The sequence below is a fragment of the Ovis canadensis genome, chromosome 24 (genome assembly GCF_042477335.2).
Source record: "Ovis canadensis isolate MfBH-ARS-UI-01 breed Bighorn chromosome 24, ARS-UI_OviCan_v2, whole genome shotgun sequence".
Taxonomy (NCBI): Eukaryota; Metazoa; Chordata; class Mammalia; order Artiodactyla; family Bovidae; genus Ovis; species Ovis canadensis.
Window position 1 is genome coordinate 50,620,531 of NC_091268.1, and position 26,889 is coordinate 50,647,419.

The 26,889-nt window shown below is 56.5% G+C and overlaps 3 protein-coding genes across 4 annotated transcripts; 2 read left to right on the forward strand and 1 right to left on the reverse strand.

Moving 5' to 3' along the window:
- The first annotated feature begins 45 nt into the window (after nt 1–45).
- CLDN15 (claudin 15) lies at nt 46–7,108 on the forward strand. 2 transcript variants are annotated; one of them, XM_069571109.1, is made up of 7 exons: nt 46–869; nt 1,010–1,674; nt 1,792–2,255; nt 4,951–5,115; nt 6,232–6,313; nt 6,395–6,511; nt 6,591–7,108. In XM_069571109.1, the coding sequence occupies exons 3-7, from the start codon at nt 2,039–2,041 to the stop codon at nt 6,715–6,717; spliced, it is 708 nt and encodes a 235-aa protein (XP_069427210.1). In that variant the 5' UTR covers nt 46–869; nt 1,010–1,674; nt 1,792–2,038; the 3' UTR covers nt 6,718–7,108. The 2 variants fall into 2 exon arrangements, with proteins under 2 accessions (XP_069427210.1, XP_069427211.1); XM_069571110.1 differs by having other exon boundaries at nt 210–869; nt 5,020–5,115.
- A 4,616-nt stretch (nt 7,109–11,724) lies between these two features.
- On the reverse strand, nt 11,725–19,498 carry ZNHIT1 (zinc finger HIT-type containing 1). The gene is made up of 5 exons (XM_069571111.1): nt 18,248–19,498; nt 12,871–13,041; nt 12,323–12,402; nt 12,048–12,217; nt 11,725–11,955 (listed from the first exon to the last, which is right to left on the reverse strand). The coding sequence occupies exons 1-5, from the start codon at nt 18,267–18,269 to the stop codon at nt 11,934–11,936; spliced, it is 465 nt and encodes a 154-aa protein (XP_069427212.1). The 5' UTR covers nt 18,270–19,498; the 3' UTR covers nt 11,725–11,933.
- PLOD3 (procollagen-lysine,2-oxoglutarate 5-dioxygenase 3) lies at nt 18,607–26,816 on the forward strand. Its single transcript, XM_069571108.1, has 19 exons — nt 18,607–19,371; nt 19,964–20,055; nt 20,229–20,365; nt 20,450–20,613; nt 20,744–20,856; nt 21,018–21,081; nt 21,635–21,732; nt 21,962–22,063; nt 22,268–22,393; nt 22,600–22,721; nt 22,945–23,049; nt 23,165–23,290; nt 23,603–23,744; nt 23,834–23,947; nt 24,135–24,203; nt 24,720–24,824; nt 25,340–25,486; nt 25,901–26,026; nt 26,371–26,816. Exons 1-19 carry the CDS (start codon nt 19,224–19,226, stop codon nt 26,524–26,526), a joined length of 2,256 nt encoding a protein of 751 aa, XP_069427209.1. The 5' UTR covers nt 18,607–19,223; the 3' UTR covers nt 26,527–26,816.
- Nucleotides 26,817–26,889: the final 73 nt, after the last annotated feature.

Genomic DNA, 26,889 nt, shown 5'->3' on the forward strand with positions numbered 1-26,889 from the left:
GGTTGGGCCCAGGAGATCAGAAAATGGAATATATGGCTAAGCATACGGGGTCACACGTGTGCCCTTCCTGCTCTGCGCCCTCCTACGCCTACCCCGGAGGCTGCTGTGGGGTTCTCCTTTGTCCACCAAGCTGCCCAGACCCCACACCCTTCCTTCCTTCCCCCACCACTAGCCATGTCCTTGAGCAGTGGCAGGCAGCATAGGGATGTGGCCTTTGCATGGCCTTAGAATCCTGACAAAAAACTGACCAGAGGCGGGAAGGGCAGAGCTGAAGGGACAGGCAAGACTGATGTCTCCTCTGACCCACTCAGCTGCCTCTCAGCGTGGAGTTTTCCACACCAGGGAGGCCCCCACTCAGCTTCCTCCAAAACCTCCGCCCTTCCCTCCCTTTGTCCTGCGTCCTCCCCTTCCTCCTCCCTGTCCCTCTCCTTAAGGGAGGGGGGGCCACCGGGGGCGGGGCAGGGGGGGTAGGAAATGGGCATTTGGCATGGACTTGGCAGAGGTCACGGAAGAGGTCAGGAACCCAGGACATCCCAGTTGCAGAAGGAAGGTTGGAACCCAGTCTCCACCCAGCCCACTTGGCCTCACACCCATTAGCCCGTGCCAGGCTCAGCCTGGGCCTGTCTTGCTTCACTTCATACCTCTCATTCTTTATCCCCACTGGGGGGACAGGGGAGGAGGCACCTGCAGGCAGCATGGAGGAGCCTGGCACAGGGAAGAGGATGGGGATTACACCTCAGCACAGTGATGTCCCGTGTGACTGCCTGGGTATAGAATGAGCCCCTTGGAACTGAGCCCCAGCCACGCTCGCCAGAAGGGAACCGGAGCTGTCCCAGCTGTGGGAAATGAGACCGTCTCTGCCAGGACAGGTGCTCAGCGTTGGCTTGGGGTGGGGACCCAGAGGTTTCTAATCTGTCATAATTAGTAGAGCCGGTGACGGTTCTGATAACTCTGAGCTGCTTAGATTATCAGAGGATCACGTCCTGGGCTTGTGATTTATCCCACTTAGGGCCCCTTTGGCAGCAAGATCAAGCTTTTTGCCGAGAGTCAAAGATCAACCCAACAAGGGGCTAAATTCAAGTTCAGGAAGTTGGAAGTTTGGAGAACAGCCCCTGGTGGCCTCAACCTGGGCCTTGGACACCCAGGGCATTCACCTGGTACTGAGCAGTTCATACTCGCAAGGAGCTTTGATATGAGGTCACAATTTTCAACATAACCTACGAAGTGAGGAGGAGCAGTTCAGTTCACAGAAGCAGAAACAAGCTCAAGGGGCTCCGACTTCATGCCCGTGGCGCGCTGGTCAAGGATAGGACCTGGTTGGAATCCTGGTTGGTTGGATTCCAAAGCCATGGGTTCCCCCAGATTTCCCATTCCCTCATTCAACCTTACTCTCCCTTGGAGACTCAACCCTGAGGTCTCTGAGTTTCTTGAACTGTTCTCACCAGCATTCAGAGGGTGGCTCAGCTGCCTTGATCCTTCCCCACCGAAAGGTGCAGGGGGCCTCTCTGTGTTCAGCCTCGGTCTCTTGCCTCAGCCGCTTCCTCTTTCCTTGCCCCTCTTACTCCATTCTCTGGCCCCCGACGAAAGCTGAGTCAGAAGCCAGCGCTTCCCCTTGGCTCCCAGTGCCTCCCATGGGAGCCCCTCCTTGGCGGCGCGTCCGTTAGTCACTCCCCGGTAAGTCCTCTCCCCCCACCCTCGAGGGGCGGGGAGCCCAGGGCAGCCCAGAGGCCAGGGGGGAGGGGGTGGACTTTTGGCCTGTTTCGTTTATTCCCTCCATCTCCTCGTCAACAGCTGCTGTGCGCGCTTGGCTCATTCCTCTGACGGACCTGCGGGGAAGCGAAGAGACCGGGGGAGAGGGCAGGAGACACACCGGAGACGGACCTGGGCCACGGAAGAGGCCGAGGCTGCAGCCTGCCTCCCTCTCTTTCCCTAGCCTGCCTGAACCACCCTCCTTGGCCAAAGCCCCCTCAGGTTCCCCCGGGGCCCAGCCCCTCCCCCTCTCTGGGGCCCTGGGCTCCCCCGGGGCCTGTGGCCCACCATGCCGGTGGCTATGGAGATCTTCGGCTTCTTCCTCACAGCCGTGGGGCTGCTGATGCTGGGGGTGACCCTGGCGCACAGCAGCTGGCGAGTGTCCACCGTGCATGGGAATGTCATCACTACCAACACCATCTTCGAGAACCTCTGGTACAGCTGTGCCACCGACTCCATGGGCGTCCACAACTGCTGGGAGTTCCCGTCCATGCTGGCCCTCTCCGGTACGGGCTGGGGAGAGCCGAAGGGAGCAGAGGGAGGCGGGAGGCTGGAGAGACCCCAGGGAGGGTGGGCGCTGCCTGTGGTTGGACCTTGGGCGCCATACAGCCCAGGGAAGCCAGATGCAGTGAGGAGACCTGCTTCCTGCAGCCAGGAGTGCTGGGGGCATCTCTCTGTCTGGAACTCCAGCAGAGGCCGCGCCACGTGGCCCCCTGCTCTAGCATGACCCTCTGTCTTTGTGGCTACAAGTGCCGGCACTGGGGCTAGAGTGCCAGCCCTGACACCTGCCCTGGACCTGCTCCGTGCCTCCTGATAAGATGAGCTTCATTTGACCCATCTGTTAAAACTCGGGTCAGAATAGCACTGGTTCACTGGGTGGTCGTGAGGATTATGTGAGATGAAATGTGCAGAAAACGTTAACACCAGGCTGGCGTCTACGCTCGCTCAATCAAATCCAGCACTTTAGTTTTGGGGTGAGAGTACTGGGGCTTGTGGGGTGAAGAGGAAACCCCACCTTGGATTCCTGGGGGTTGAGATACTTAGAAGTCTCAATAACTGCACCAGGCTTCCACTGGGGCATTGGTCTCACTGCCACGGCGAGCTCTAGAAGGCTGTTTTAAATGGAGACCTCTTGCACGTCTCAGTATGCACTGTAGTCAGGGATGTGTGTGCATATGTGTTTGGGGTTGTTGGTGGGCTGGAGCCTACAGCTCTTTTGGCTCCAAAAGGCCCTCCCTGGTTCCTGGAGCTCATGCTGTGAGCAGTACGCATCACTCCCCAACCCGTGGAGCCCTTCAGTTGGCCCGGCCCTCACCAGTGCGCTGCAGCTCCCGTGCCCTCACTGGGGGCTGCTGGAGCCATCATGCCCTTCCAGGGTCCCCAGCTGCAGGGGCCGGGTGGCAGGGGAAGGAGCTGAGGCCAGCATGCCAGGAAACTGCCTCCCCGAGTATCAGAGATGCTATGAGCTGCTAGGGAGTCTGGGTGGGTCTCCCCTGCCCCTACTATTCCCAGGGTCTCCTGAGGCAGCTACAGGGGCTTCATGCTCTCATCCCATCCAGGACCCGCCCTCCCCCCGCCAAAAAAAGAACTTCTATGAAAGCTGAGTACAATCTGGGTCAGACACCAGGATCGGACGCCAGACTGGTGGGTGGGCAGGAGGGACATTGGCTGCAGCCACTCAGCAGCGTGGTGTGAGGAGGGGCCCCACTGGGACTGCTGCTCTCATGACTGCGCACAGAAGACAATGAAAGACGGAGATGCAAGGGCGAGCGAGCCGGGCGGGGAGGGCAGAGAGCACGCAGCTGTCCAGGGATGGGCTGAGGCTCCAGGCATCATCAGTGCTTTGCGTGCACCATTTCAGTGCTGTTTACAGCCCCGCCATTGGCAGCATTAGTAACCTCATCTCAGGAGCAGGAAAACTGCATGGTGACCTGCCCTGAGCCACCCAGGTGGTTGGGGGGCTGGAATTCAGAGCCAGCCGATACTCCGTTCCCAGGCTAGTTCTGGTCCTGGGGGGGTCCTGTCACTTACTCACACAGCAGCCACGCAGCTGCTTATGGGCCCTTCAATAACGTCTCCTTATCTACAAGAGCTCCCTGGGGATCCGGAGCTGGTCTGCCCAGGTGGGGATGGGTGGGTGGGTGGATGGATAAGTAGGGGGAGAGGCTGGGGGAACTCCAGAGGAAGTGACCGGAAAGGAGAAAATGCTCCCAGGGAACTTTGCCCCTCCTCCCTGCCCCCCAACTCTGGGCCACTTCACATCTTCCTGGCAGGGGCCCAGCCTTTCCCCTTCAACACGGGTGGCACTGCCCCACCCAGGGAAGGGGTGCAAGGTCCTTGGGAGTGCTTGGCAACTGTCGAAGACCTAGGAGGAGGAAGGGGGCCCAGAAAGGGAGCAGCCGTTTCCTTCCTTCGGCTCTGAGGAAGGAGCATATGAGCTAGGCTTGCCTCACACCCGTCCTAGGCCCAGGTATCCCACCTTCCAGATTAGAAGCTGCCACTGCTGCCCCCTATCGGTCACTCCGGGAAGAGGCTGGGTTCAGGATGTCAGGCACTGTGCAGGGCGATAAATGGGACCTCCCAGATGTGAGCAAGGGGAGGGGTGCTCACAGAGTGTAGTGTCTGTAACACCCAGCAGAGCATGGCGGTTCTCAACTAGTGGTAGCTTTTTGACAATATCTAGAGATTTTGATTGTCCTGTCTGGGGGGACTGCTATTGACGTCTAGTGGGCAGAGGCCAAGGATGCTGCTAAATACCCTACAATGCAGGGACTTCCCTGGTGGTTCAATGGTTGAGGTTCCCTGCTTCCACTGCAGGGGGTCACCAGGTTTGATCCCTGGTCAGGGAACAAAGATCCTGCATGCCAAGTAGTGTGGCCAAAAATTAAAAAAAAAAAAAATCCTGTAAAAGGAGTATCACCCCCAGGACAAAGCATTATTAGCCAAAGTGTCTAAGTGGCGCTGAGCAGAAGCCTTGTAACAGAGGTAGAGGCGAAGTGCACCTGGAGGGTCGAGGGGTGCGGAGGTAAGCTCCTGGGAAGGAGGGGGTGTGACCCCTCAGGCTGACCCCTCAGATGGGATGGGGCCCAAAGAGGAAGCAGAGGACTTGAGGGCTTGTAGGGACTGACTGTCACAGGCTGGAGAGCAGGCGGAGGGGAAAGGGCCGGCTCTGGGACCCATGGCTGCGCCCCGCTTCCCCAGGGTACATCCAGGCCTGCCGGGCGCTCATGATCACCGCCATCCTCCTGGGCTTCCTGGGCCTCTTCCTAGGCATGGTGGGGCTGCGCTGCACGAACATTGGGGGCCTGGAGCTCTCCAGGAAAACCAAGCTGGCGGCCACCGCAGGAGCCCTACACATCCTGGCTGGTAATCGGGGGAAGTCATGGGTGGACCCCGCGCTGCAGTGGGAGGGGGTGGTGCTGCAGTGGGGGTGGGATGGACAACCCAGACCCCAGGGTTGCCTCACCTTCCCCTCTGCATTGACACCTGCCCCCTCTCCCTGCTCACCCCACCCCCACCCATACTCACCAAATCCCTTGGTTACAAATCAGTCCGTTAGCAATGTTTCTTGAGCCTGCACTAGGCGCTAGGCATGAGCAAGGTGTGGGAGGGAATCCAAAGGTGAGAGTTCCTGCCCTCCAGCGCTTACAGTCTGGCTGGGAAGATCAGAGCTAGGGCGTGCACGCACGCACACACATACACACACACTGCACAATAACAGCACCACAAGACTTGCCATCCCTTTTCAATTTGCAAAACATGTCTGTGCACATCCCCTCACAACACGCCTGTGAGATAGAGCAGGTCTTGTCCTGTTCTCCAGATGTGGACACAGGCTCAGAGAAGCCAGGCGGCATACTGGAAGACACAGCCCCAGGGGCCGGCCAGGCTGGACCACTAGTCCAGGAGCCTGGCTGGCTTCAGGCCTTCATGCACTGAGCCATAAGGCCTAGGAAATGGGTGTCAGCGCAGGCAGGGCTGATCAGGGAAGACTGCTTGGGCTTTCGAGGATGGGTAGGAGCTGGTGACGGAGAAGGCAATGGCACCCCACTCCAGTACTCTTGCCCGGAAAATCCCATGGATGGAGGAGCCTGGTAGGCTGCAGTCCATGGGGTCGCTAAGAGTCGGACATGACTGAAGCGACTTAGCAGCAGCAGCAGCAGGAGCTGGTGAGCAGATTCCTACTGCAGAAACTGTGGTCCAGGCACTAGAGGTAGGAGGGACAGGGCAGGTGTGGGATAAACAGAGGGAAGAGGGGCCGAGGAGCAGAGTGGAGGCTAGACAAGAAAGGTGGGCTGCAGTGTGTCCTGGGTGCTGGATGGAGCAGCCTGCCGTTGACGTAGGAAACAGAAGTGAGTAGCTGGCGAGAGGAAATGAAAGGGATCCGATGAAGCTTGCTCTTGGACTTGATGCCCATGTCCTTTCTCTGGGCTGCCCCTTCCTCCGCCAGGCCTAGCTGGGTTCTCCGGTTCCTCCCCCCAGGTATCTGCGGGATGGTGGCCGTCTCCTGGTATGCCTTCAACATCACCAGGGACTTCTTCGACCCCTTGTACGCCGGAACCAAGTGAGTGTGGGGGACAGCGGGTGGGTGGGTCTCAGTGCGACTCCTGAACTAGCGCCACCTGCTTACCGTCCTCGTCCCCAGGTACGAGCTGGGCCCTGCCCTCTACCTGGGCTGGAGCGCCTGCCTGCTCGCCATCCTGGGCGGCATCTGCCTCTTCTCTAACTGCTGCTGCTCCCAGGACCGGGACCCCGCCGCCGGGTAAGGGAGGGCGCGCCGCGGGGGCGGAGTGCGGGGCAAGGGCCGCACATCCTTCTGACCGGGTCCTCTCCCCGGCCAGCGTCCAGCTTCCCTACAAAGCCCCCGTGATACCGGCCGCCAGCCTCGCTGCCCGCCTGCCCGCCGCAGCCTCGGATGAAGAGGGCGACAGCAGCTTTGGCAAGTACGGGAAGAACGCTTACGTATAGGCAGCCGGGCCTGTGGACCCATTCCCTTCCCACTGCCCGCAGTGGAGAGGGGTCCCTGGAATACCTGGGCTGCGAGCGCGGGCCCCTGCTCCAGGTTATCGAGTTCAGGGCCAGCCAAGCTCTGGCTCCGCCCCCTGCCCGGAAGCCACACCCAGCTCTGGCCTCAGGCTCCGCCTTCCCATGGGAGCTCCGCCCTGGCTACGCCTCTTTCCTCTGGTTCTCCGGATGCTCTGTGGCCAACAACCGGCCTCCTGAGAACTCATCTCTGGCCTCTGAGGCTGGACCCCTCTTAACCTTCTGAGTCTAGGTTCCGGGCCGTTAAACGGTTCAAGGCGTCCCCGAGTGTTTGCAGTCTGTATAAATTCATGCGTAAATAAACTTGTGAACTGTTCTGGGGTTGAAGGTGTCATGAGGCAATTGACCCAGCAAGGGGTGGCTGAGGCAACACCCAGGATCACATCAGTTCCTGGACCCCAGGCTGTCACCTGTCCACTGCCTTTGGACTGCCCCATCTGGCAAAGGAGGAAAGGAGTTGCAAGTAGTTTGTAGAGTGTGGCATTCTCACAACTACTGATAAGGCCCAATAAGGAGCAGATAAGGACTGGAATAGCAGATACCCTCTGGCCAGACTGATAACAAGTCATTCCTTTTACTCTGGACCTTTCTCACAGCTGCACAAGGACATGATTGGTCTAGAGCTTCTTTACCTGGACCTGAGAGTGGATATCAGAAATTGACAAGCCCTTTGAAATGGTGTCAAGTCAGCCAGGCCTGGAGCAAGTACATTTTTCTGGGGATGGTTCAGTAACTTCCAGAAAAGGCACTGGAGGTCTGTTCAGAGGCCTGTGTATTGGTGGTGTGTGTGTGTGTGTGTGACTGAATGGTATCCAGCTCAGACGTGGCTACGGGGCCGTGGGCATGCTTGGCACAGGCCCAGCCAGCACCAAGCAGAGCCGGTACACACTTGAAGCAGGAAACTGAGGCTGAGGGAAAGAAGCCTGGCATCCAGTGTTAGGAGCAGAGAGCAGGGTCTACCCTGGCACCCATCCCGTCGTGCTGCATACAGCACCGAGTCCCTTGGCGGTGGCGTGGCACTTAACCTTCCTTTGATCCCATCTGCTCACCTGCACTGACTCTCCTGGGATGTAGAGACCTCCCACACCTGCGTTCCAACTGGGCCCTCTCCTGAGCTTCAGGAGTCGTGCAGCCCTCGAGTGTTGTCACCAGGCTGGGTGAATCCATCACTTTCCCCCCAAATCACAGTTTCTTCCAGGCCAAACTCTTGAGCCTCATAGAGCAGCCTCTGGCTGCTCCTTCACTTCCTCTTCACCACCTTCCCCTCAGCTGGCAGCCAAATCCTATCAGTTCTCCACAGAGCTTTCCACTTCCACCGAGTTCTCTGCCTTGTCCCGCCTGGTGTTGGGTCCAGCCCCCATCCCCAGACTCTGATGTTAAGAGAACCCGCTTAAGTGAGCGTTGTGACCCAGTTCCCATTCCTCCCTATTCATCAGCCTGCCCTGGCAGCAGCACCCTGGTGCTGCAGGAAAAAGACAAAGACAATTACACCGTGGCACGCTGCCTGGCCCTAGCCCAATTTTTTAAAAAAAATCAATTTGGCTGCATCAGGTCTTAGTTGCCACACTCCACACTCGTGGGCTCTTTATGGCAGCAAGCTGGCTTCTCTCCAGTTGTGGCGCACCACCTTAGCCGCCCTTCAGCATGTGAGATGTTAGTTCCCCGACCAGGGATTGAACCTTCGTCCCCAGCACTGGCAGGCAGATTAACCTCTGAACCACCAGGGAAGTCCCTAGCTTGCCTTTCTATCCCCATTTCTTACTATTCCTCCATACATCCATGGTCTCCCAGTAAGCTGGACTGCTCACGTGGACACACACATTCGAATCAGGGCTTCCTACTGGGCTCTGCCCAGAACACGTTTTCTATGCTATTCCCTACCCCTTCCCCCCCAACACTCGGCTTTCATACCATTTGTGGCTGTCCCCAGGCCAAGTCCAAAGTCCACGTGGAAAGGACTGTACAGAAACATAGACACTGGGAAGCGGGTTTCACGCAGGCCCTCAGTGTAACAACCTGCAGGACAGGCCCTGGGCCACGTGATGCTGACCTGCCTCTTCTCACCCCTTCCCCCTTTCAGGAAAACCAACCTGAGCCAAGTTTCACATTCGAGCCTTGACTGCGTGCCTTCATATGACCATGGGGTTAAGTTTTGGTTTCTTTGTCCATCAAGCAGGGTCACACGGCTATAAAGGGCTATCGAACTACTTTTGAACCCTTTTTAACATTATTTTCTTCTTTGCTAGAAGCTACAGAAGCAAGATCTGGTCCCTGCCCTCAGAGAACTCACAGGCTGGGAGCAGACAAAAATGCAGACAGCTAGTTACCACGTAATGGGCAAGGTGCTACGGCTGCTTGTTCCAAGAAGCCTCTGATTTCCAAGGAACTGGCTATGAAAAAGCTCAACAAACTGCTTAGGTCTTGGGCAATGAGGTCAATAGCTGAGCACTCACCGAAAACCAGGCACTGGGCCTGGTACAGTCTCTAGTCCTCTGATTTCTGGGAGGTGGCTGTAACAGAGTCAGAGGAGCAAAGTGGTCTGTCCAACCTTGTAAGCAGCACTAATAATTAGTAGTACAGTGAAGTGAAAGTGTTAGTTGCTCAGTAGTGTTCGACTATTTGCGGCCCCACGGACAGCCCACCAGGCTCTCTGTCCCAGGGGGTTTCCCAGGCAAGACTACTGGCACGGGTAGCCATTTCCTTCACGGGATCTTTCTGACCAGGGATTGAACCCAGGTCTCCCACATTGAAGGCAGATTCTTTACCATCTGAGCCACCAGGGATTTCCCAAAGACTCAGGTATTTCCCGAGGTGGGGACCAAGTCTCCACTAGAACATAGAAAGCTGGCAAAAACTGCTCAATATTTTCCTTGAGGAATTATAGTTTTAAATTAGGGTCTGGAGATCCTTCCCAGAAAAGATCAATAAATGATTTGTAGAGCCAGTTAGCATGAGGTGGCCCCTGGGAGCCTATCAAGGCCAGCAGACGAAGACTGTGTGTGTCAGAGTAGACAAATCTTACACCATGCGGAACAACAAATATGAAACAAAGTCAGTACACTTAGGAAACAAACCAAGGAGACAGTGCTGACTCAGCAGCAATCCAACAGGAAATCCGGAGGAGGTGATCACAGCGAAGCACAGGTGTTCCTCAGCCAAGAAATGGTCTTGTCTTTTTTTTTGTCACACCGTGCAGCTTTTGGGATCTTAGTTCCCTAACCAAGAATCGAACCTGGGGCCCAGCTGAGTGAAAGCACCGAGTCCTAACCACTGGATCGCCAGGAAATTCCTTCTATTTTCTTTCTTGAGTGCACTTCTTGGCAGAGAGGAAAATAGAAAGGCTAGGACCCAGGAAGGTTTCCCTGCCTGAGAGCAAGATAATTAATCTAGGCCAAAGAGTCAGCAGCCAGTAGACTGAATTCCTGATGTCCCAGTTACTATTGCTGTCCAACCAACCATCCCAAGGCTCAAAGGCATAAACTGTTTTATTATACACATAGATCCTGTAGGTCAGGAATTTAGAGCAGAGATGGCCAGTGTCTGCTCCAAGATGTTGAGGACACAGCTAGGAAGACTCAAATGGGTGAGGGTGACTTATGTCTGGGGTTTGGAATCATCAGGAAGCAGCTTCACTCCTATGATGGAAGCCTGGGCTGGGAAGGCTTGAAGGCTTGCTCACCTGGACCTGCCAACGGGAGGACCTACACACAGAGGGCTTCCTCACAGCATGGCAGCTTCAGAACGCCTGGATTTCTTACAAAGTAGCCGAGGGCTCCAAAGGCAAGTATCGAGGGACAGGGCAGAAGCTGCACTGTCTTTTACCACCTGGCCTTTCACGTCCCATGATCACTCTTCTACCGTTGTCTACTGGGCCAAGCAGTTGTTAGGTCTGACCAGATCCCAGGGGAAGGGGACCAAGAGCCACTTTTTGATGCTTGAAGGATAGTAAAAAATTTTACAGCCATTTCTGAAAACCACCACGCTGAGGATTGTCTCTTAAACCCTGTCCTTACCATCATTCAACACGACGCTGTCACCCAACACCACTTGCCCAACCACCAGTCTCCAGAAGAAAGAGCAAGCAACTTCCCAGGAAGAGACTGGTAACACCTGGCGAGAAAGCCCAGCCACAAGAAAGTCCCCCAAAGCGGGGAGAAGAGCCTAAGGCGGCCCCTGACACCAGCCTGGCTGGATCTCATTAATATCTTATTGAAATAACCTGTGTCACAGATATTTCCTAAGCATCTGCTTTGCTATGTTGCAACAAGGTACTCAGCCTCAAGACAGCAGCTCCGAGGCATTTTTCAGCTCACGGCTTATAATCCACTTAGAAAAGGTGTGGGTTTAAGAAGCTCTAGGGCCACAAGGTTATATTAATAGCATCAGGGCCTCCAAGAACAGAGGCCTCTGTACCATGAACTCCCTGACGCTTCCCAGAAATGTCTGGGTTTTCTCTACTACTACTAACTTCACACACCACAGTCCATGATAAGACGGGCTTCCTAAGGACAACTTGGATGGGCGGCACCAAGGACAAGGGCCCAGTCTCTCCCCTTTGGGTAAGAATCAGAGACAAAGACAGGGCTGGCTCCTTCTGTGTTACCCTTCTACATCCCCATCCCCAGCCCTCACTCCACTTTCCCATCACCAGTCCTGGGACTCAAAATACACTCAGAGGAACTAGAGAAAGAAAATGCAAAAAAAAAACTAGATCAATAACCAAAAAAGCTACCAAAAGCAGCAGCCGAGAAATGCAATGACATAGCGGAAGAATAGGACAGCATCTCTCCTGGTCAGGGACCCAGAGGGGCAGACAATGGAAGGAGTGATTGACAGGTAGGAGGAAAAGACACAGAGCAGCGAGTTCGAGAAACAAGGGACCCACCAGCCTCACCCCCAAAATCCCACAGAACCACCCGGGCAGGCTCCTCCTCACACGAGACCTTTTATTACAACTGCACTCTGAGGGCTCAGGCACCACCCTGCCTCCGGCCCTGGAAGCGAGGCTGGTCTCCCTGGAGGACAGGACATGGGCTTTGCTGGGCTGCCCTCTTGCTCCGGGAGGAGCATCTTTTCCTTCGGTGACGCTCTCTCTGCAGCTGGGCGATGCACGGGGCCTTCCTCTCTGGGGACACCCAGGATCACACAGTCCACTTCAGGCACCTGCGGGCAGAGGAAGCCCTGGATGAGCAGAGGGTCCCTAGGCTGCTGGAGGGAGGAGGGGGAGGGTGTGGGCCAGGGGAGGCCCCTCTCACCTGGTCTCCTGGTGGGTGCCCAGACAGCGCACAGTGCAGTACCGGGCGCCACAGCTGACACAGGTGTAGGGGGAGGGGAAGCCGCAGACAGCACAGAAGGGGCGCTGGGGCCGGGACGGGGGTCCTGCACAGGCCGTCAGGTAGTTAGGGCCCTCGGCCACACTCAGGTTCTGCAGAGACAAGGGGGCAGGGCCGGCTCTGACTGCTCCGCCCACACAGCGATCTCGCCAGGTGCATCCCTGCCCCGTGGGGTCCTCCCAGCCAGCTCCTCTCACCTGCTCCTCCAGCAAGGCCTGAAAGTTTTTTCGGAAGCGGAGTTTAAAATGATCACCTCGCGTTTTCTTCTTTTTCTTTCCTAGACATCAAGGGCGATGAGTTACTTGGCCCCCACCCAGGAAGACACCGGCTTCTCTGCCCCACTGTTCCCAATGCCCCTGTGTCCCTTCCCTGCCCAGGTGCCTGCCAGGTTCTAAGCTGGCCTCTCTCTACCATCCTTCCCTGCCTCCCACTTCTCCAACCCGAGCCTTCCTCCATCTCCACACTCCTGATACCTAAAGCTCCACATCAGAGCCAGAGGCAATCTTAAGGGCTCATCTCCCCTGGCTTCTTTATTCTACACACAGGAAAGGAAACTGAGGCAGAGACTGGGAGAGGGCTTGGCTGAAGGGAGCCAGAGGAGCTCGCAGGCCATCCATCCCCCAGCCCGACATCCTTACACAACCCTGACCCAGCCAGGCTCTTCCCTCTTCCTGCAGCCTTGCCTCCCGGGCCTGCCCCACCACCACCACCCCACGGCGCCCCGTTCCTCCTCTACCCGCCTCACCAGTGTCTGCGTCGTCATCAAACTGAGGCAGCCGCTTGCCCAGCTGCGGGAGGCCCGCGTGGGGGTCGTCCTGGAAGTTGTCATTCTCCAAGGCCTCGAGCTGCCTGTTGATGCGGCGCTGCCGGGCTGCCCGGTCCAGCACCCGCCGCTGTCCAGGGTCCTGGGAGCGAACTAGATGGGACAGGGCCACAAGAGTTACAGGAGCAGAGAAGAGAGACGCTGGGCAGCCTCGGCTCTGGGCCGTGGGTGGAAGGAAGATGTCCAGGGGGTGGGAGCCACAGTTCTCTGATCTCACCCTAGTCCCCAAACCCTTGGCCCTTGGATCTCCTCCCAATGTATCGCCCATTCTGGCTGCTTCCTTCTCAGCCACCTAAGACCGCTGTCTCAGCCATTCATGCCTGGTTTCCATCCTTTTGGCCCCATTCTTTCCTCCCAATCCCAGACCTGGGCAGTGAAATGTCTCCTAGAGACCTCTCATTGCTGGCAGAAACCACACAACTGTGCCAGTGGAGACCACAGTGCACTTGGCTTTCCCAGGCGCCACCGGGACCTTGAGGCACTCAGCCTTTACGCACAGCAATCTCATTTCCCAGCTCAAAGGACAAGCCACCACGGAGAGATGCTTATCCATCAGCCCACGCTCAATCATGACTGCACGGGTACCCCCGTCTCCCTCCATTCCAAGTGGATGCACCCGCAAGTCCCACTGCTAAACCCAAATCCTTCACTCTGAGTTCAAGTCTTCCCCCTCCCTTGCATCTTCAACCCCCACCCCCACCCCCCACTCAACTGGTACTTTCTCCTCCATAGGAAAACCTGCTGAATTCTCATGTGTCTAACTTCACAGCCACTCTGCTGTGAGAGCACAGTCCATGTGACGTTTTATTTCCCTACCTCTCTTCCACTCCAAACTCACCCCAAGCAAACCAACTCTCACTCAACGGGAACCAGTCACACTCAGGACAGCTAATGTAATGGATAAATGGGTGTGAGTTCTGGCTGCTCCACCAGTCAGCTGTCCCAAGCTAGCAGAAGTTGGTTCGTGAGGTTTATGGAAAGAAGATGTCACCATAATATAAAAGTGCAAAGTGCAATAAATGCTACAGCAAGAATGACCTAAAGGAGCTCCCTGGTGCTCCAGTGGTTAGAACTCTATGCTTTCAGTGCTGTGGGGCCAGGTTTGATCCCAGGTTGGGGAACTAAGATCATGGATGCTGCATGGTCTGGCCAAAAGAGGAAAACTCAGAAGAGCTAGCTAAGACAATTAATGAAGGTGGCTACATTAAACAATAGACTTTCAGTGTAGACAAACTAGCTTCTATTAGAAGAGGCCATCCAGGACTTTCCTAGCTAGAGAGAAGTCCATCCCTGACTTCAAAGCTTCAAAGGATAGGCTGGCTCTCTTGTTAGGGGCTCAAGTGGCTGATGACTTTAAGTTGAGGACAGTGCTCATTTACCAGTCTGAAAATTCTAGGCCCTCAAGAATTAGGCTAGATCTACTCTGCCCTTGCTCTATAAATGGAACAACAAACCCTTGATGACAGCACATTTGTTTATAACATAGTTGACTGAATATTTGAAGCCCACTGTTGATACCTACTTCTCAGGAGAAAAGATGCCTTTCAATGTACCCAGGCACTCAAGAGCTCTAATGGAGATGTACAGCAAAATCAGTGTTGTTTTCATGCCACAATACTATTCTGCAGCCCACGAACCAAGGAGTAACTTTGATTTTCAAGTCTTATTATTTAAGACATGTATTTCATAAGGCTGTTGCTACCATAGATAATGATTCCTCTGATGGAGCTGGGCATAGTCCATGGAAAACCTCCTGGAAAGGATTCAGAATTCTAGATGTCATGAAGAACATTTGTGATTCATGGGAGAGGGAAAAAATATCAACACGAACCAGAGTTTGGAAGAAGCTGATTCAACCCTCAAGGATGACTTAGGAAGTAACTGCAGACGTGGTGGAAATAGTGAGAGAACTAGAATTAGAAGAGGAGCCTGAAGATGGGACTGAATTGCTGCAATCTTATGATACAATTTTCATGGATGAGTCAAGAAAGTGGTGCTTAAGATGGAAACCACACCTGGTGAAGATGTTGTAAAGATTGGTGAAACGACAACAAATGATTCAGAACGTTACATAACTTAGTTGATGTAAAACCCTGGCAGCGGTAGGGTTTCAGAGGATGAACTCCAATTTTGGAAGAAGTTCTATTCTGGATAAAACGCAATCAAGCAGTATTGCAGGCTACCGAAAAATCCTTCATGAAAGGAAGAGTCAACCGATGTGGCAAACGTCACTGCTGCCTTATTTTAAGCAATCGCAACAGCCCCCCAGCCTTCAGCAACCACACCCTGATCAGTCAGCAGCCACCCACACTGAGGCAAAACCCTCCAACAGCAAAAGTGAAAGTGAGTGAAGCCGCTCAGTCCTGTCCGACTCTTTGCGACCCCATGGACTGCAGCCTACCATGCTCCTCCATCCATGGTATTTTCCAGGCAAGAGTACTGAGTGGATTGCCATTTCCTTCTCCAGAGGGTCTTCCCGACCCAGGGATCGAACCTGGGTTTCCTGCATTGTAGGCAGACGCTTTACCATCTGAGCCACAAAGGAAGTCCAACAGCAAAAAAGGTTACAATGTGCTGAAGGCTTAGATGATGGCTAGTGCTTTTTAGCAAAAAGTATTTTTAAATTAAAGCATACACAGGGACTTCCCTGGTAGGCCAGTGGCTAAGACTGTTCTTAGAATGCACGGGACCCTGGGTTTGAACCCTGGTCAGGGAACTATTAATAGATTCCACATGCCACAAGTAAAAAATAAAAGAAAGATCTCACATGCCACAACAAAGACCCAATATAGCCAAATAAATTTCAAAAAAATATTTTAATAAAGCATATATATTAAGACATAATGCTACTGCACACTTAATTGACTATAGTGTAAACATAATTTTTATATGCAATGGGAAATCGAAAAATTGGTGTGACTCAACTTTATTGTGATACTCACTTAATCACGGTGGTCGAGAATCAAGCCTGCATATCTGAGGTCTGACTGTACTAATCTCTCTGCATAAAGGGAATCCTTTAATCTTTACATCAACCTTATGAGACAGCTATCACTATCATCTCCAGTTTACTGGAGTTCAGAGGTTAAGAAACCTGTCCAAAGTTCACACAGCTAATAAGCAGCTCCTGGGTCAGAACTCAAGCCCAGAACTGCCCAGCATCAAAAAAATCCTCTTGATCACTGCACTATACTGCCTCCCTTCCTAGTACCAGGCGGTGCCCTGGGTTCTGGGAAGACAACCAGAGTTTAACATCAGGTGGGGGATATAAATGATCACATCAACAAGCACAGTACAGGAGAGTATATGCTAGGATGGGGAAGTGCAAAGTACTACGAAACACACGACAGAAACACATGGCCTGTTCTTGGGGTGTGTGTTAGTCACTCTGTCCTGTCTGACTCTGAGACCCTATGGACTACAGCCCACCAAGTTCCTCTGTCCATGGAATTCTCCAGGCAGAGATACTGGAGTGGGTTGCCATTTCCTTCTCCAGGGCATCTTCCCAACCCAGGGATTGAACCCGAGTCTCCTGCATTCCAGACAGATTCTTCACCGTCTGAGCCACCAGGTCTTGGGGTAGTCAGGAAGCTTTTCCAGGGGAAAGTAAGCCTAGGTTGAGGCCTGACTGATGGACAGCAGTTAGCCTGATTGGAGGAGGGGAACGTGTCTTAGACTTCGGTACCAGCATGAGAGAAGGCCTGGATCAAAGACTGCAGTGTCTTCAATACATTTTTTAAAGTTCTATATGGCTGGTATTATAAAGTATGTAGGCAGGGGATATGAAGTCAGTGAAGTCGTTCAGTCGTGTCTGATTCTTTGCGACCCCATGGACTGTAGCCCACCAGGCTCCTCCGTCCATGGGATTCTCCAGGCAAGAACACTGGAGTGGGTTGCCATTTCCTTCTCCATGGGATCTTCCCAACCCAGGGATTGAACCCAGGTCTCCAGCATTGCAGGCAGACCCTTTAACCTCTGAGCCACCAGGGAATCCCTTCAATGAAGTCAGGCAGACCATTAAGAATATTACCTTTAAGTGTCTATATGAATTTGGATTGGGGAATCATATTTTATTTTTTGGCTGCACTGCAAGGCTTGTGGCATCTTAGTTTCCCAACCAAGGATTGAACCCAGGTCTTGGCAGTGAAAGGTCCTTAGGGTCCATTCCACTAGACCACCAGGGAATTTCCTGGGCTTGGATTATGGTGAGGGTGACAGAGATCCAGTGAGGGGTTTTAAGAGGACATGACTGGATTTATTACAAGTCAATCTGGTAGATTGCTCCCACCCTCACCACTTTTTATCTGGATTACTCAATAGCTTCCTAACTGGCCTTCCAATCTCTGGACCTGTGCTACATAATAAAGCAGCCACTAGCCACATGAGGTTATTTTAGTTTAGATGTAGATTAATTAAGATGTAATTCATTAAAATGCATGCAATTTTAAATTAAGTTCCTCAGTCTAACCAACCACATTTCAAGTGCTCGATGGTCACAGGCGGCCATTGGCTGCCATACTGAATAGTGCTGATTAAAAACATTCCCATCATCCCAGAAATTTCTACCGGACAGCGTGGCTATAGCCCCTCCAATCCACCCTTTGCACTTAAGTCCTCTTCTAAGAGATAAATTTGTTTGCTTCAATCCCCTGCGTTAAAAGCCGTTGAAGGTTCTTCACTGCCCTCTCCATAGAGTTTAAACTCGTCAGCAGTGTTTAAAATGCCTTTCAAGGGGACCTTTCCCTTGTCCTCCAGCCTCTCTCTCCTCCACAAGCCCTGGAACTGTGAACTTGATTTCCTAAGCGATCTACGTTTTCTTGCTCTCCTACCTTGGCGCCTGCAATTACCGCTGCAGGGAAGGAGTCCCCACGCACCTGCACGAAGCGAAACCATAACTTTCAAGACATAGTCCAAGCGTTTTCTTTCCCTCCAAGCCTTCCCTATCCTCTCCTTCCCAGAAGTTGGGCTGGATGCCACTCCTCCCTGAGTCCAGGAGCTTTGCATCCCTCTACCATAGCACGTATCACTCTGAAACGTAATGGTAGATCTGCGTGTCGGCCCGCTCCCGGAAAGCAGCTCTTGGATGCAAAAGATCTTCCTTCTTTCTTCATCCCCAGCGCCCGGTTTGCAGCAGGCATGAATAAAACGTGAACAGAAGGGGAGCTGCCCCGGGTTTAGGGGGCTGTCAGTACCCGAGCGCCGGGGGAGGGATTTGAGACTAATAACCGGGTGAGGGAATCCTCGGCCAGGTTCGAATCTGAGAGGAAGAGAGTGGGACAACAGCCAGAAGCTCACTTACCCGAAGTTTTCTTCTCCACCATTTCCACAACACAGCTGCAAGATGGACCTACTGCGCACGCGTGCTAAATCACGTGCCGTGGGTCGGTGCATCATGACTTCCGGCGACGAGTGCTCCTGCGCGTGCGCGGAGTCAGCCCACAGGTTTTTGACTAATTACGCGGTGTTCCCTTGGAGACCAGAAAGCTTTCCGCCATATTTTTTACGGGCAAAACTACTTCCGGCCTCGGTGCAGCTGTGTTATTTCGGAACCCCCGAAATGGGTCATTTTAAAGAGACGGTGCCAGCGATCTTTCAAGAAACGTCATTTTCCTTTGGCCCTTCCGAACGTAGAATCATCACAGAGGCAGCCCCTGGAGCCCCTCCCCCGGGCCGTGGAGATGATGGGCCAGAGTAGCGAAAGAAAATGGGCAGGCTTAAGTGGGAAGTCCCAGAGGATCCTCTGCCAAAACCTCAACCCCCAGCCCTCCTGAGACTGCAGCCTCCTTGGCCCCCTCCGTCCCTGCCGCCGTCCCCTTTCGGCGCGGCCCCACTGCCTAGCTCTCCCGGTCTTCCGCCCGGCTGCTCCAGGCTGGGCTGTGGCAAAGACCCGCCTCCGGGTCCTCCTGGACCCTCAAGGGGTCACTTCCCCTCTCCGCGTTTCAGTTTCCTCAAGTGTTAGGCTGGCAGGGGGCCGGGCTGGCTCTGAAAGAACCTCGGCTCGGGATCGCCAGCCGCACTCCCTGCCCTTCCCCCGCCTCCGGGCCGGGCGCCCCCTCCGCTCGTACAGCTCTGCCGGCGGCCTGGGACAATCCTCGCCTTGTCTAGGGCTCCGGCATCTGGAGTTTTCTGTAACCTCCGGCTACGCCTTTTTTTTTTTCACCCCCAGGGCGGAGCCCCAACTGGGCTCCTCCTAGCTGCTGGCCGTACAGTAGCCCCGGTCCTTTTTCTAGAGCCCCTCTCCCGAGTTGGGATCCAAGGCAGACAGCCAGTGCCGGATGCGGGCCTGTGTGCAGCTCGGCCCGCTCTCCGCCATGGCCTCGGGCCCGGGACTCCGGCCCCTGCTACTACTGCTGCTACTGCTGTCGCCGTCTCCTGCCGCCTCGGCCTCAGATCGACACCGGGGCAGCGATCCCGTCAACCCAGGTGAGAACCCCAGGAGGGACGACCGGCGCTGGGCTGACGTGTCTGCGGGCTTGGGCCGGGGAGGGGGATCTAGGCTGGCCTCTCCCTCGGTCAGCGGGCTCCCTAGGGCTGAATCACACGATGCCTCGCCCAGAACTGGGGTGTCCAGCTACCCCTCCGCTCCACTTCGCTCACTGACCGCGAATTTCTGAGTGTTACTAGCATTCCGCTCTCACTGGGGTTGACGTTTCCCTGGGTTAGAATAATTTAAGAAGGGATAAGGGAAAAGAGGGTATGCTTCCCTGGTGACTCAGACGGTGAAGAATCCGCCTGCAGTGGGGGAGACCTGGGTTCGATCTCTGGGTCGGGAAGATCCCCTGGAGAAGGGAATGGCAACACACTCCAGTATTCTGGCCTGGAGAAGTCCATGGACAGGGGAGCCTGGTGAGCTACAGTCTATGGGGCCGCGAAGAGCCAGACACCACTGAGCGACTAACACACACACAGGGTCAGGAGCAGCGTTGGGGGTGGGGGAGAGTGGGGGGAGGGGAGGTGGTCGGTGATCTGAGTACATGGGGCAGCAAGCTGGGTGCTGAGTCCTGTCTGGTGACAGAAAAGCTGCTGGTGATCACCGTGGCCACAGCGGAGACAGAGGGATACCGGCGTTTCCTGCAGTCAGCGGAGTTTTTCAACTACACTGTGCGGGTGAGGAGAGGAACACCCTCCCGGGCCCCTCGAAGGGGTCGGGATGGCGTCTGGACCCCCACCCAGAGTGGACCAAGGGCTGGATGCCTGGGACCCTCCGGTGAGCCTGGTAAGGGCGATGAGCCCACCTGGCCACCTGAGACCCTCCCTGGCATTCTGGGTCTTCCCCACAGACCCTGGGCCTGGGAGAGGAGTGGCGAGGCGGTGATGTCGCCAGAACGGTCGGTGGAGGACAGAAAGTCAGGTGGCTCAAGAAGGAAATGGAGAAATATGCAGAGAGGGAAGATATGGTCATCATGTTTGTGGACAGGTAAAGGGGAGGGGGCGGACAGAAGGGGAGAGGATAGGGAGATTCCTAGTGGCCGTCCTCCTCATCGCCCTCTGCCTCCCTCAGCTATGATGTGGTTCTGGCTGGCGGCCCCTCGGAGCTGCTGAAGAAGTTCATCCAGAGTGGCAGCCGCCTGCTCTTCTCCGCAGAGAGCTTCTGCTGGCCTGAGTGGGGCTTAGCAGAGCAGTACCCTGAGGTGGGCACAGGGAAGCGCTTCCTCAACTCTGGTGGTGAGTGGCAGAGGGTCCAGCAGTGGTGGGGAATGGAGTGTCCCAGGTGCTTGAGGGCGGGCGAGGGAGTGGGGACTGGCCCTGGGACACTGGGGAGTCTGGGAGTCAGCGCATCCTCTCCCCCTGCCAGGATTCATCGGCTTCGCCCCCACCATCCACCAAATTGTCCGCCAGTGGAAGTACAAAGATGACGATGACGATCAGCTCTTCTACACTCGGCTCTACCTGGACCCAGGACTGAGGGTAGGGAGAGGCCGAGAAGGGCCCCCATCCCCGCAGCTCTGGGGGGTGGCAGGCCCTAAGGAAAGGAGTCAAGAGGCTTTCAGAAAGACACAGAGAGGAAAGAGTGGGAAGAGATGTCTCAGCTCCACTTTAATTCACTGCCCCTACCTCATCCCATCCAGGAGAAACTCGGCCTTAGTCTGGATCATAAATCGCGGATATTTCAGAACCTCAACGGGGCTTTAGGTGAGGAGACAGCAATGAGAAAAGGGACAATGAGAGAGGCTGTTAGGGATCCTGAATGTGGGCGGGGCTCCTGGTAGATCAGGGGTGAACTTCAGCTCACCTCTGTGTTAACTTCAGCAAACGTCTGAATGGCCCACAGAATAAGGTGCACTCTGCTACCAGGAATAGCAGCAGCCCCTGTTGTACACGTCCATTGCTACGTGCCAGGCTCTGGGTCAGGGTTTTCCTTCTTGAATTTAATTGAACATAACAATCCTATGAAAGGCGGTCTGTGATTACCCACTGGTTACATATGGGGAAACCACCTCCCTGCGGGGCCAGAGACTTCCCCGGGGGGCACAGGTAGTAAGTGATGGGGCTCCCCAGGTGGCAGCAGCCTGGCCAGTGCCCTCAGAGAGAGACGTTATCCCATCCCTGCCCCATGGACCACGGTCCTTCATCCTCTAGAACACCTGGGTACCCCCCCCACCACCACCTCCACTGTATTTAGAAGCACCTGCTGATTGGCAATTTCTAGAGTAAGGGAGTCTAAAGCCTGGACTTTCTTCCCCAGATGAGGTGGTTTTAAAGTTTGGTCGGAATCGAGTGCGTATCCGGAATGTGGCCTACGACACGCTTCCTGTTGTAGTCCATGGGAACGGTCCCACGAAGGTGCTCCAATCGCTTCTCCCCTCAGCCCAGCCCCTGCCCCAGTCAGTCCTGATCCCACAGCCCCCCAGTTTCCTCCAGGCCTTCCGAGCCGTGAGACCTCCCCGGCCCCAGAAGCGCAGGAGCTGGAAGAGGTTCTCTGTGCCCACGCTCCCCCTGCCCTTCTCCGGTCCCTGCCCCCACCTCCCTCACCCCTGGCCCCACCTCAGCCTCTCACCGCCTCTCCCAACAGCTCCAGCTGAATTACCTGGGAAACTACGTCCCCAACGGCTGGACTCCTGAAGGAGGCTGTGGCTTCTGTAACCAGGACCGGAGGCCACTCCCGGGGGGGCAGGTGAGGAGGGGGTGCCAGGGTGGGTGGGAGAGTGCTCTGAAGCAGAGGGTACCAGGAGGGTGCTGGGCAGTAGGGGTGGAGGCAAAGCCCCTGGAGATCCCCCCGCCTCCCCACCCTCCACTAAACTTGGCAGGGTGCGGAGGACAAACTGAGTAGGGGAGCTGGGCTTTCCTCTGAGACCTGTCACATTGTCGAATCTTCCAGCCTCCCCCCCGGGTACTTCTGGCTGTGTTTGTGGAACAACCTACCCCGTTCCTGCCCCGCTTCCTCCAGCGGCTGCTGCTCCTGGACTACCCCCCCGACAGGGTCACGCTCTTCCTGCACAACAACGTGAGACACCCCGACTGCCAGCCTCTCCCTCCCAAGGGACCTCCCCACCCCTGCTGCCCAGATCAGACTTCTCCCCACAGCCCAGACTCCTTCCTGTAGCCTTTCCTCCTGCAGGAAGTGTTCCTCCCGCCCCGTCCTGTCCTTTAGATGCCACCTTTCTGCCCTCCCGGCGTCCCCACTCCAGTCTCTTCTCCCCGCACCTCCAGGAGGTGTACCACGAGCCCCACATCGATGACTCCTGGCCCCAGCTCCAGGACCACTTCTCTGCTGTGAAGCTGGTGGGGCCCGAGGAAGCCCTGACCCCAGGAGAGGCCAGGGACATGGCCATGTGAGTGAGCCTCGGGCGGGGCGCCTGCACCGTTCCCTCCCTTCCCCTGCTCCCCACGGTCTTTTTTTCCTCCCTCCTGACTTCCAGCTGGTCAGCTTCCTTCTACTCCCTTTCCCTCCTCTCTCTTCCACAGGTTGCGGGTCAGGGGAGTTCCACCCCCTACCCAGCCCCCGCCCCCCCCCACCTGCTCCTGTTCATCTGTGTTTTGGTCTGTCCCCTCCAGGGACATCTGCCGGCAGGACCCCAAGTGTGAATTCTACTTCAGCCTGGACGCTGACACCGTCATCACCAACCCGCAGACCCTGCGCATCCTCATTGAAGCAAACAGGTCTCTCTCACCAGGCTTGGCCAGAGGGCCCCCAGATTAGTCCCCAGGGAACCTCACCTCCCGCTCTGGCCATGGGGCTTGCCTCCTCCCTGCCCTCATCTGCGCTTGTCCACAGGAAGGTCATAGCGCCTATGCTGTCTCGCCATGGGAAGCTGTGGTCTAACTTCTGGGGGGCCCTGAGCCCCGACGAGTACTACGCGCGCTCGGAGGACTACGTGGAGCTGGTGCAGAGGAAGCGAGTGTGAGTCTTGCAGCCTCCCCCAACCCAGGAGCCCTCCCAGACCCCTCCATCCTGCCCCAAAGGCCCGAACTCGGGGGCCCCGTGTGGCCACCACGAAGGCGTGCTGGGTTGTGGGGTAGCTAAGGACTGATGGTGGAGCCGGGTGTGAGAGGGTTGTGACCAGCAGGGCTTCCCTGGGGAAGCAAGAGGGACCTCGCAGCTCTCAGCTGCCGAGGGAAGGGGCTCCAGGGGTGAACTGGGCAGGACGGTGGGGGGGGCAGGGGGCCGCCCGCAGGGGGCACCCACCTAGCTGACCCCTGTGTGGGCCTCCAGGGGCGTGTGGAACGTGCCCTACATATCCCAGGCCTACGTGATCCGTGGGGAGACCCTGAGAACGGAGCTACCCCAGCGGGAGGTGTTCTCGGGCAGCGACACCGACCCAGACATGGCCTTCTGTAAGAGCCTTCGGGACAAGGTGAGGGGGCCTGGGGCTCCTGGTGGGGGCGCTGGGGGGCAGCACGCTGGCTCCCCATCGCCCTCCTTACACCCTCTGCCCACTGCCAGGGCATCTTCCTCCACCTCAGCAATCAGCATGAATTTGGCCGCCTCCTGGCCACCTCCCGGTATGACACGGACCACCTGCACCCTGACCTCTGGCAGATCTTTGACAACCCCCTGGTGAGTCGGCGGCCCCTGGCTCAGATGGTGCGGGCCTTCCCTGAAGGGGAATGCCACGCCCCGGCCCCATCACACGCGCGTGCGCACTGGGCAGGGTCGCCTGCCGCCTGGGCAGGGGTCCTCCCGGGTGGGAGCAAGTGGTGTGAAGAGGGCAGAGGTCAAGGTGCACCCCCCCACTCTCCCCTAGGACTGGAAGGAGCAGTATATTCACGAGAACTACAGTCGGGCCCTGGAAGGGGAGGGGCTCGTGGAACAGGTGAGCCCTGCTCAGGACCCTGGCCCAAGGGGATGGCTGCTGCCCCTGGGGCCCACCACCTGGATGAGGGGTTCTCCCAGGGTCCTTGCCCAGGTGCCTGGGAGTTTTCTGCTCAGGCAAGACAAAGGCAAGGGCTGAGTTGATAGGCATGCAGCCCCCAGCCCAGCATTCATCCCAGTGGTCCTCCCTTGTCCGTTAGATGTGTTGGTGTATGGGTGAAATGACATTTTTTAAAACGAGGTTGAAAACCGCTGTCCCAGAACCCAGGGCTCCAGCAACCGTGGTGTCTGTGCCGAGTTCTGAGCGCTGCTCTCACCTTCTCTGGCCGCGTCGGTCCCCTTCCTGACTCCCCCGACCAGCCCATCCCCACGCTCAGCTGCCCGTCCCTCCACGTTCTCTCCTGTCCTGGCTTACCTTTCTGCTCCCTGCTTTCTGTCTCCTCCCGCTGGCTGCCTGTCCCCTCCTGGAGCATCACCCAGCCCTGTTTTCTTCTTCCCCTGCCCCGTCCTGACTCAGCCCTGCCCAGACGTGTACTGGTTTCCTCTCCTGTCTGAGCAAATGTGCGATGAGCTGGTGGAGGAAATGGAACACTACGGCCAGTGGTCAGGAGGCCGGCATGAGGTGAGGGGCCTGGACCGCGGAGGAGGGGGCCCCCAGGAGGAGGGAGGGGGCATTTCCCTGATTGAGGGAAAATGGAATCTGGAGAGTGGGAACAGAGAGGGGGTCCCCGAGCAGGAAAAGGCAGACAGGGGGCACCTCTGTATTCTTTCATTCCACCGTGCATTCAAGAAATACTCCCTGGGCAGGTCCTTAGACACCAGCCCCTGACCTGGACGTGCAGGTGGAGCTCTGCCCTCCACAGCCCCACCTGCCGTCAGTAGCAGCAGGGAGCTAGCTTCTGAAGTCTGTGATGGACAGCCTCAGTGCTGCGGGAGTCACAGGTGGGAAACTTGACCCAGATGCGGGGGGACCGAGGGCTTCACAGAAGAGGTGACATCTTCGCTGAGACTTAGAGGAAGGAGGTGTGAGTCAGCTAAGATGTGGCGGAGACTTCCAGAAGGAGGGAGCGCAGACTTCAAGGCCTGGGAGCAAGAGGAGGAGAAGTTGGCACCACTGCGTCAGCTCTGTACCCACAGGACTCTAGGCTGGCGGGAGGCTACGAGAACGTGCCCACTGTGGACATCCACATGAAACAGGTGGGCTACGAGGACCAGTGGCTACAGCTCCTGAGGACGTACGTGGGGCCCATGACCGAGAGCCTGTTCCCCGGCTACCACACCAAGGTGGGCCACTGCACGCCACCCCTGCTCCCTCCTCCGCCTTCCCACACCTGTGCTGGCTGGACGGCTCCACACAATGCCTTTTGGCCTGCGAAACATTTAAATAGGCCCCATAGAGTGAGATCCGGGCTCCCCTGGTGGCTCAGATGGTAAAGAAGCCGCTTGTGATGCAGGAGACCTGGGTGGATCCCTGGGTGGGAAGATCCCCTGGAGGCGAGCACGGCAGCCCACTCCAGTGTTCTTGTCTGGAGAATCCCATGGACAGAGGAGCCTGGCAGGCTGCAGTCCATGGGGTCGCAAAGAGTCAAACACACAGAGTGAGACCTTGCAGGAGGGAAGCTCTGGGGGAGCAGCCCACAGGGAACAGTGAGAACCCTCCCGGCCATCCCCCCAGCCTCTCCTCCCCTGTGCCCGCAGACCCGGGCGGTGATGAACTTCGTGGTCCGCTACCGACCGGATGAGCAGCCCTCTCTGCGGCCGCATCACGACTCATCCACCTTCACCCTCAATGTCGCCCTCAACCACAAGGGCCTGGATTATGAGGTGAGTCCCTACCCTCGACTCAGGGTTCCCCTGGGCCCCTCCACATACACAGACACACACGCACACCCCTCCCCCAGGCCCTGTGTCCAGCCCCCTCACAAGCACGGTCACCTCCCTGCCCCTTGTCTGCCCTCGTCACGTCTCCCAGTGACCTCTGGGGTCATATTCTGGACCCCTTCTGGGCTGGCTACCCCCTGTGTCCTGTGTCCCCCATCTGCCGATGCTCACCCCTCTTGTCCCCTCCCTCCCTGATGCCCAGTTTGGCCTCTCTCGCCTTGGGGCAGCTCACCACCCAGTCCCCACGTCCGCGCACTCTCCAGCCCCTTCCCCTCTCGTCTCTCCAGGGAGGTGGATGCCGCTTCCTGCGCTACGACTGTGTGATCTCGTCCCCCAGGAAGGGCTGGGGGCTCCTGCACCCAGGCCGTCTCACCCACTACCATGAGGGGCTGCCCACCACTCGGGGCACCCGCTACATCATGGTGTCCTTTGTCGACCCCTGACACTCAGCCACTCTGCCCAGCCTTCCGTGCCATCGTGCCTTCCCGCGCCCTGCCTCCTGGGGCGGGGTGGGTGTGGACTCCTCGCCTCCTGGGTATATGGGGTCTGTGTGCCTGGGACTGAATGTGTCGCCTCGCTGCCCACCACACGGCCCTCAGGAAGCTCAGGGAGCCCCCTGTCCTGTTCCCCGGTCCCCAAGGGCTCATGGGGACAGGACCTCTGGGGGTTCGCTACATGATAAATTATTGTTTCTCAGTCTCCCTCTCAATAAAGGAGGGTTTGTAATTCTTGAGCCCATTTATTGTTTCATTACCTGTGAACCCCTTGTCCATCCCACCACCCAGGGCAGAGGGGACACCGAGGGT

Bases quoted from the DNA above. Each gene is read 5' to 3' on its own strand.
- CLDN15 (XM_069571109.1), top strand. From the start codon at position 2,039: ATGCCGGTGGCTATGGAGATCTTCGGCTTCTTCCTCACAGCCGTGGGG. The intron at 2,256-4,950 runs GTACGGGCTGGG...CCGCTTCCCCAG, and splicing joins GTCCATGCTGGCCCTCTCCG to GGTACATCCAGGCCTGCCGG. The intron at 6,314-6,394 runs GTGAGTGTGGGG...CCTCGTCCCCAG, and splicing joins CCCTTGTACGCCGGAACCAA to GTACGAGCTGGGCCCTGCCC.
- ZNHIT1 (XM_069571111.1), bottom strand. From the start codon at position 18,269: ATGGTGGAGAAGAAAACTTCGG. The intron at 12,403-12,870 runs GTGAGGCGGGTA...CTTGATGTCTAG, and splicing joins TGATGACGACGCAGACACTG to GAAAGAAAAAGAAGAAAACG. The intron at 11,956-12,047 runs GTGAGAGGGGCC...CTCTGCCCGCAG, and splicing joins GGCACCCACCAGGAGACCAG to GTGCCTGAAGTGGACTGTGT.
- PLOD3 (XM_069571108.1), top strand. From the start codon at position 19,224: ATGCGGGCCTGTGTGCAGCTCGGCCCGCTCTCCGCCATGGCCTCGGGC. The intron at 22,394-22,599 runs GTGAGACACCCC...CCGCACCTCCAG, and splicing joins CGCTCTTCCTGCACAACAAC to GAGGTGTACCACGAGCCCCA. The intron at 24,825-25,339 runs GTGAGGGGCCTG...CTGTACCCACAG, and splicing joins GGTCAGGAGGCCGGCATGAG to GACTCTAGGCTGGCGGGAGG.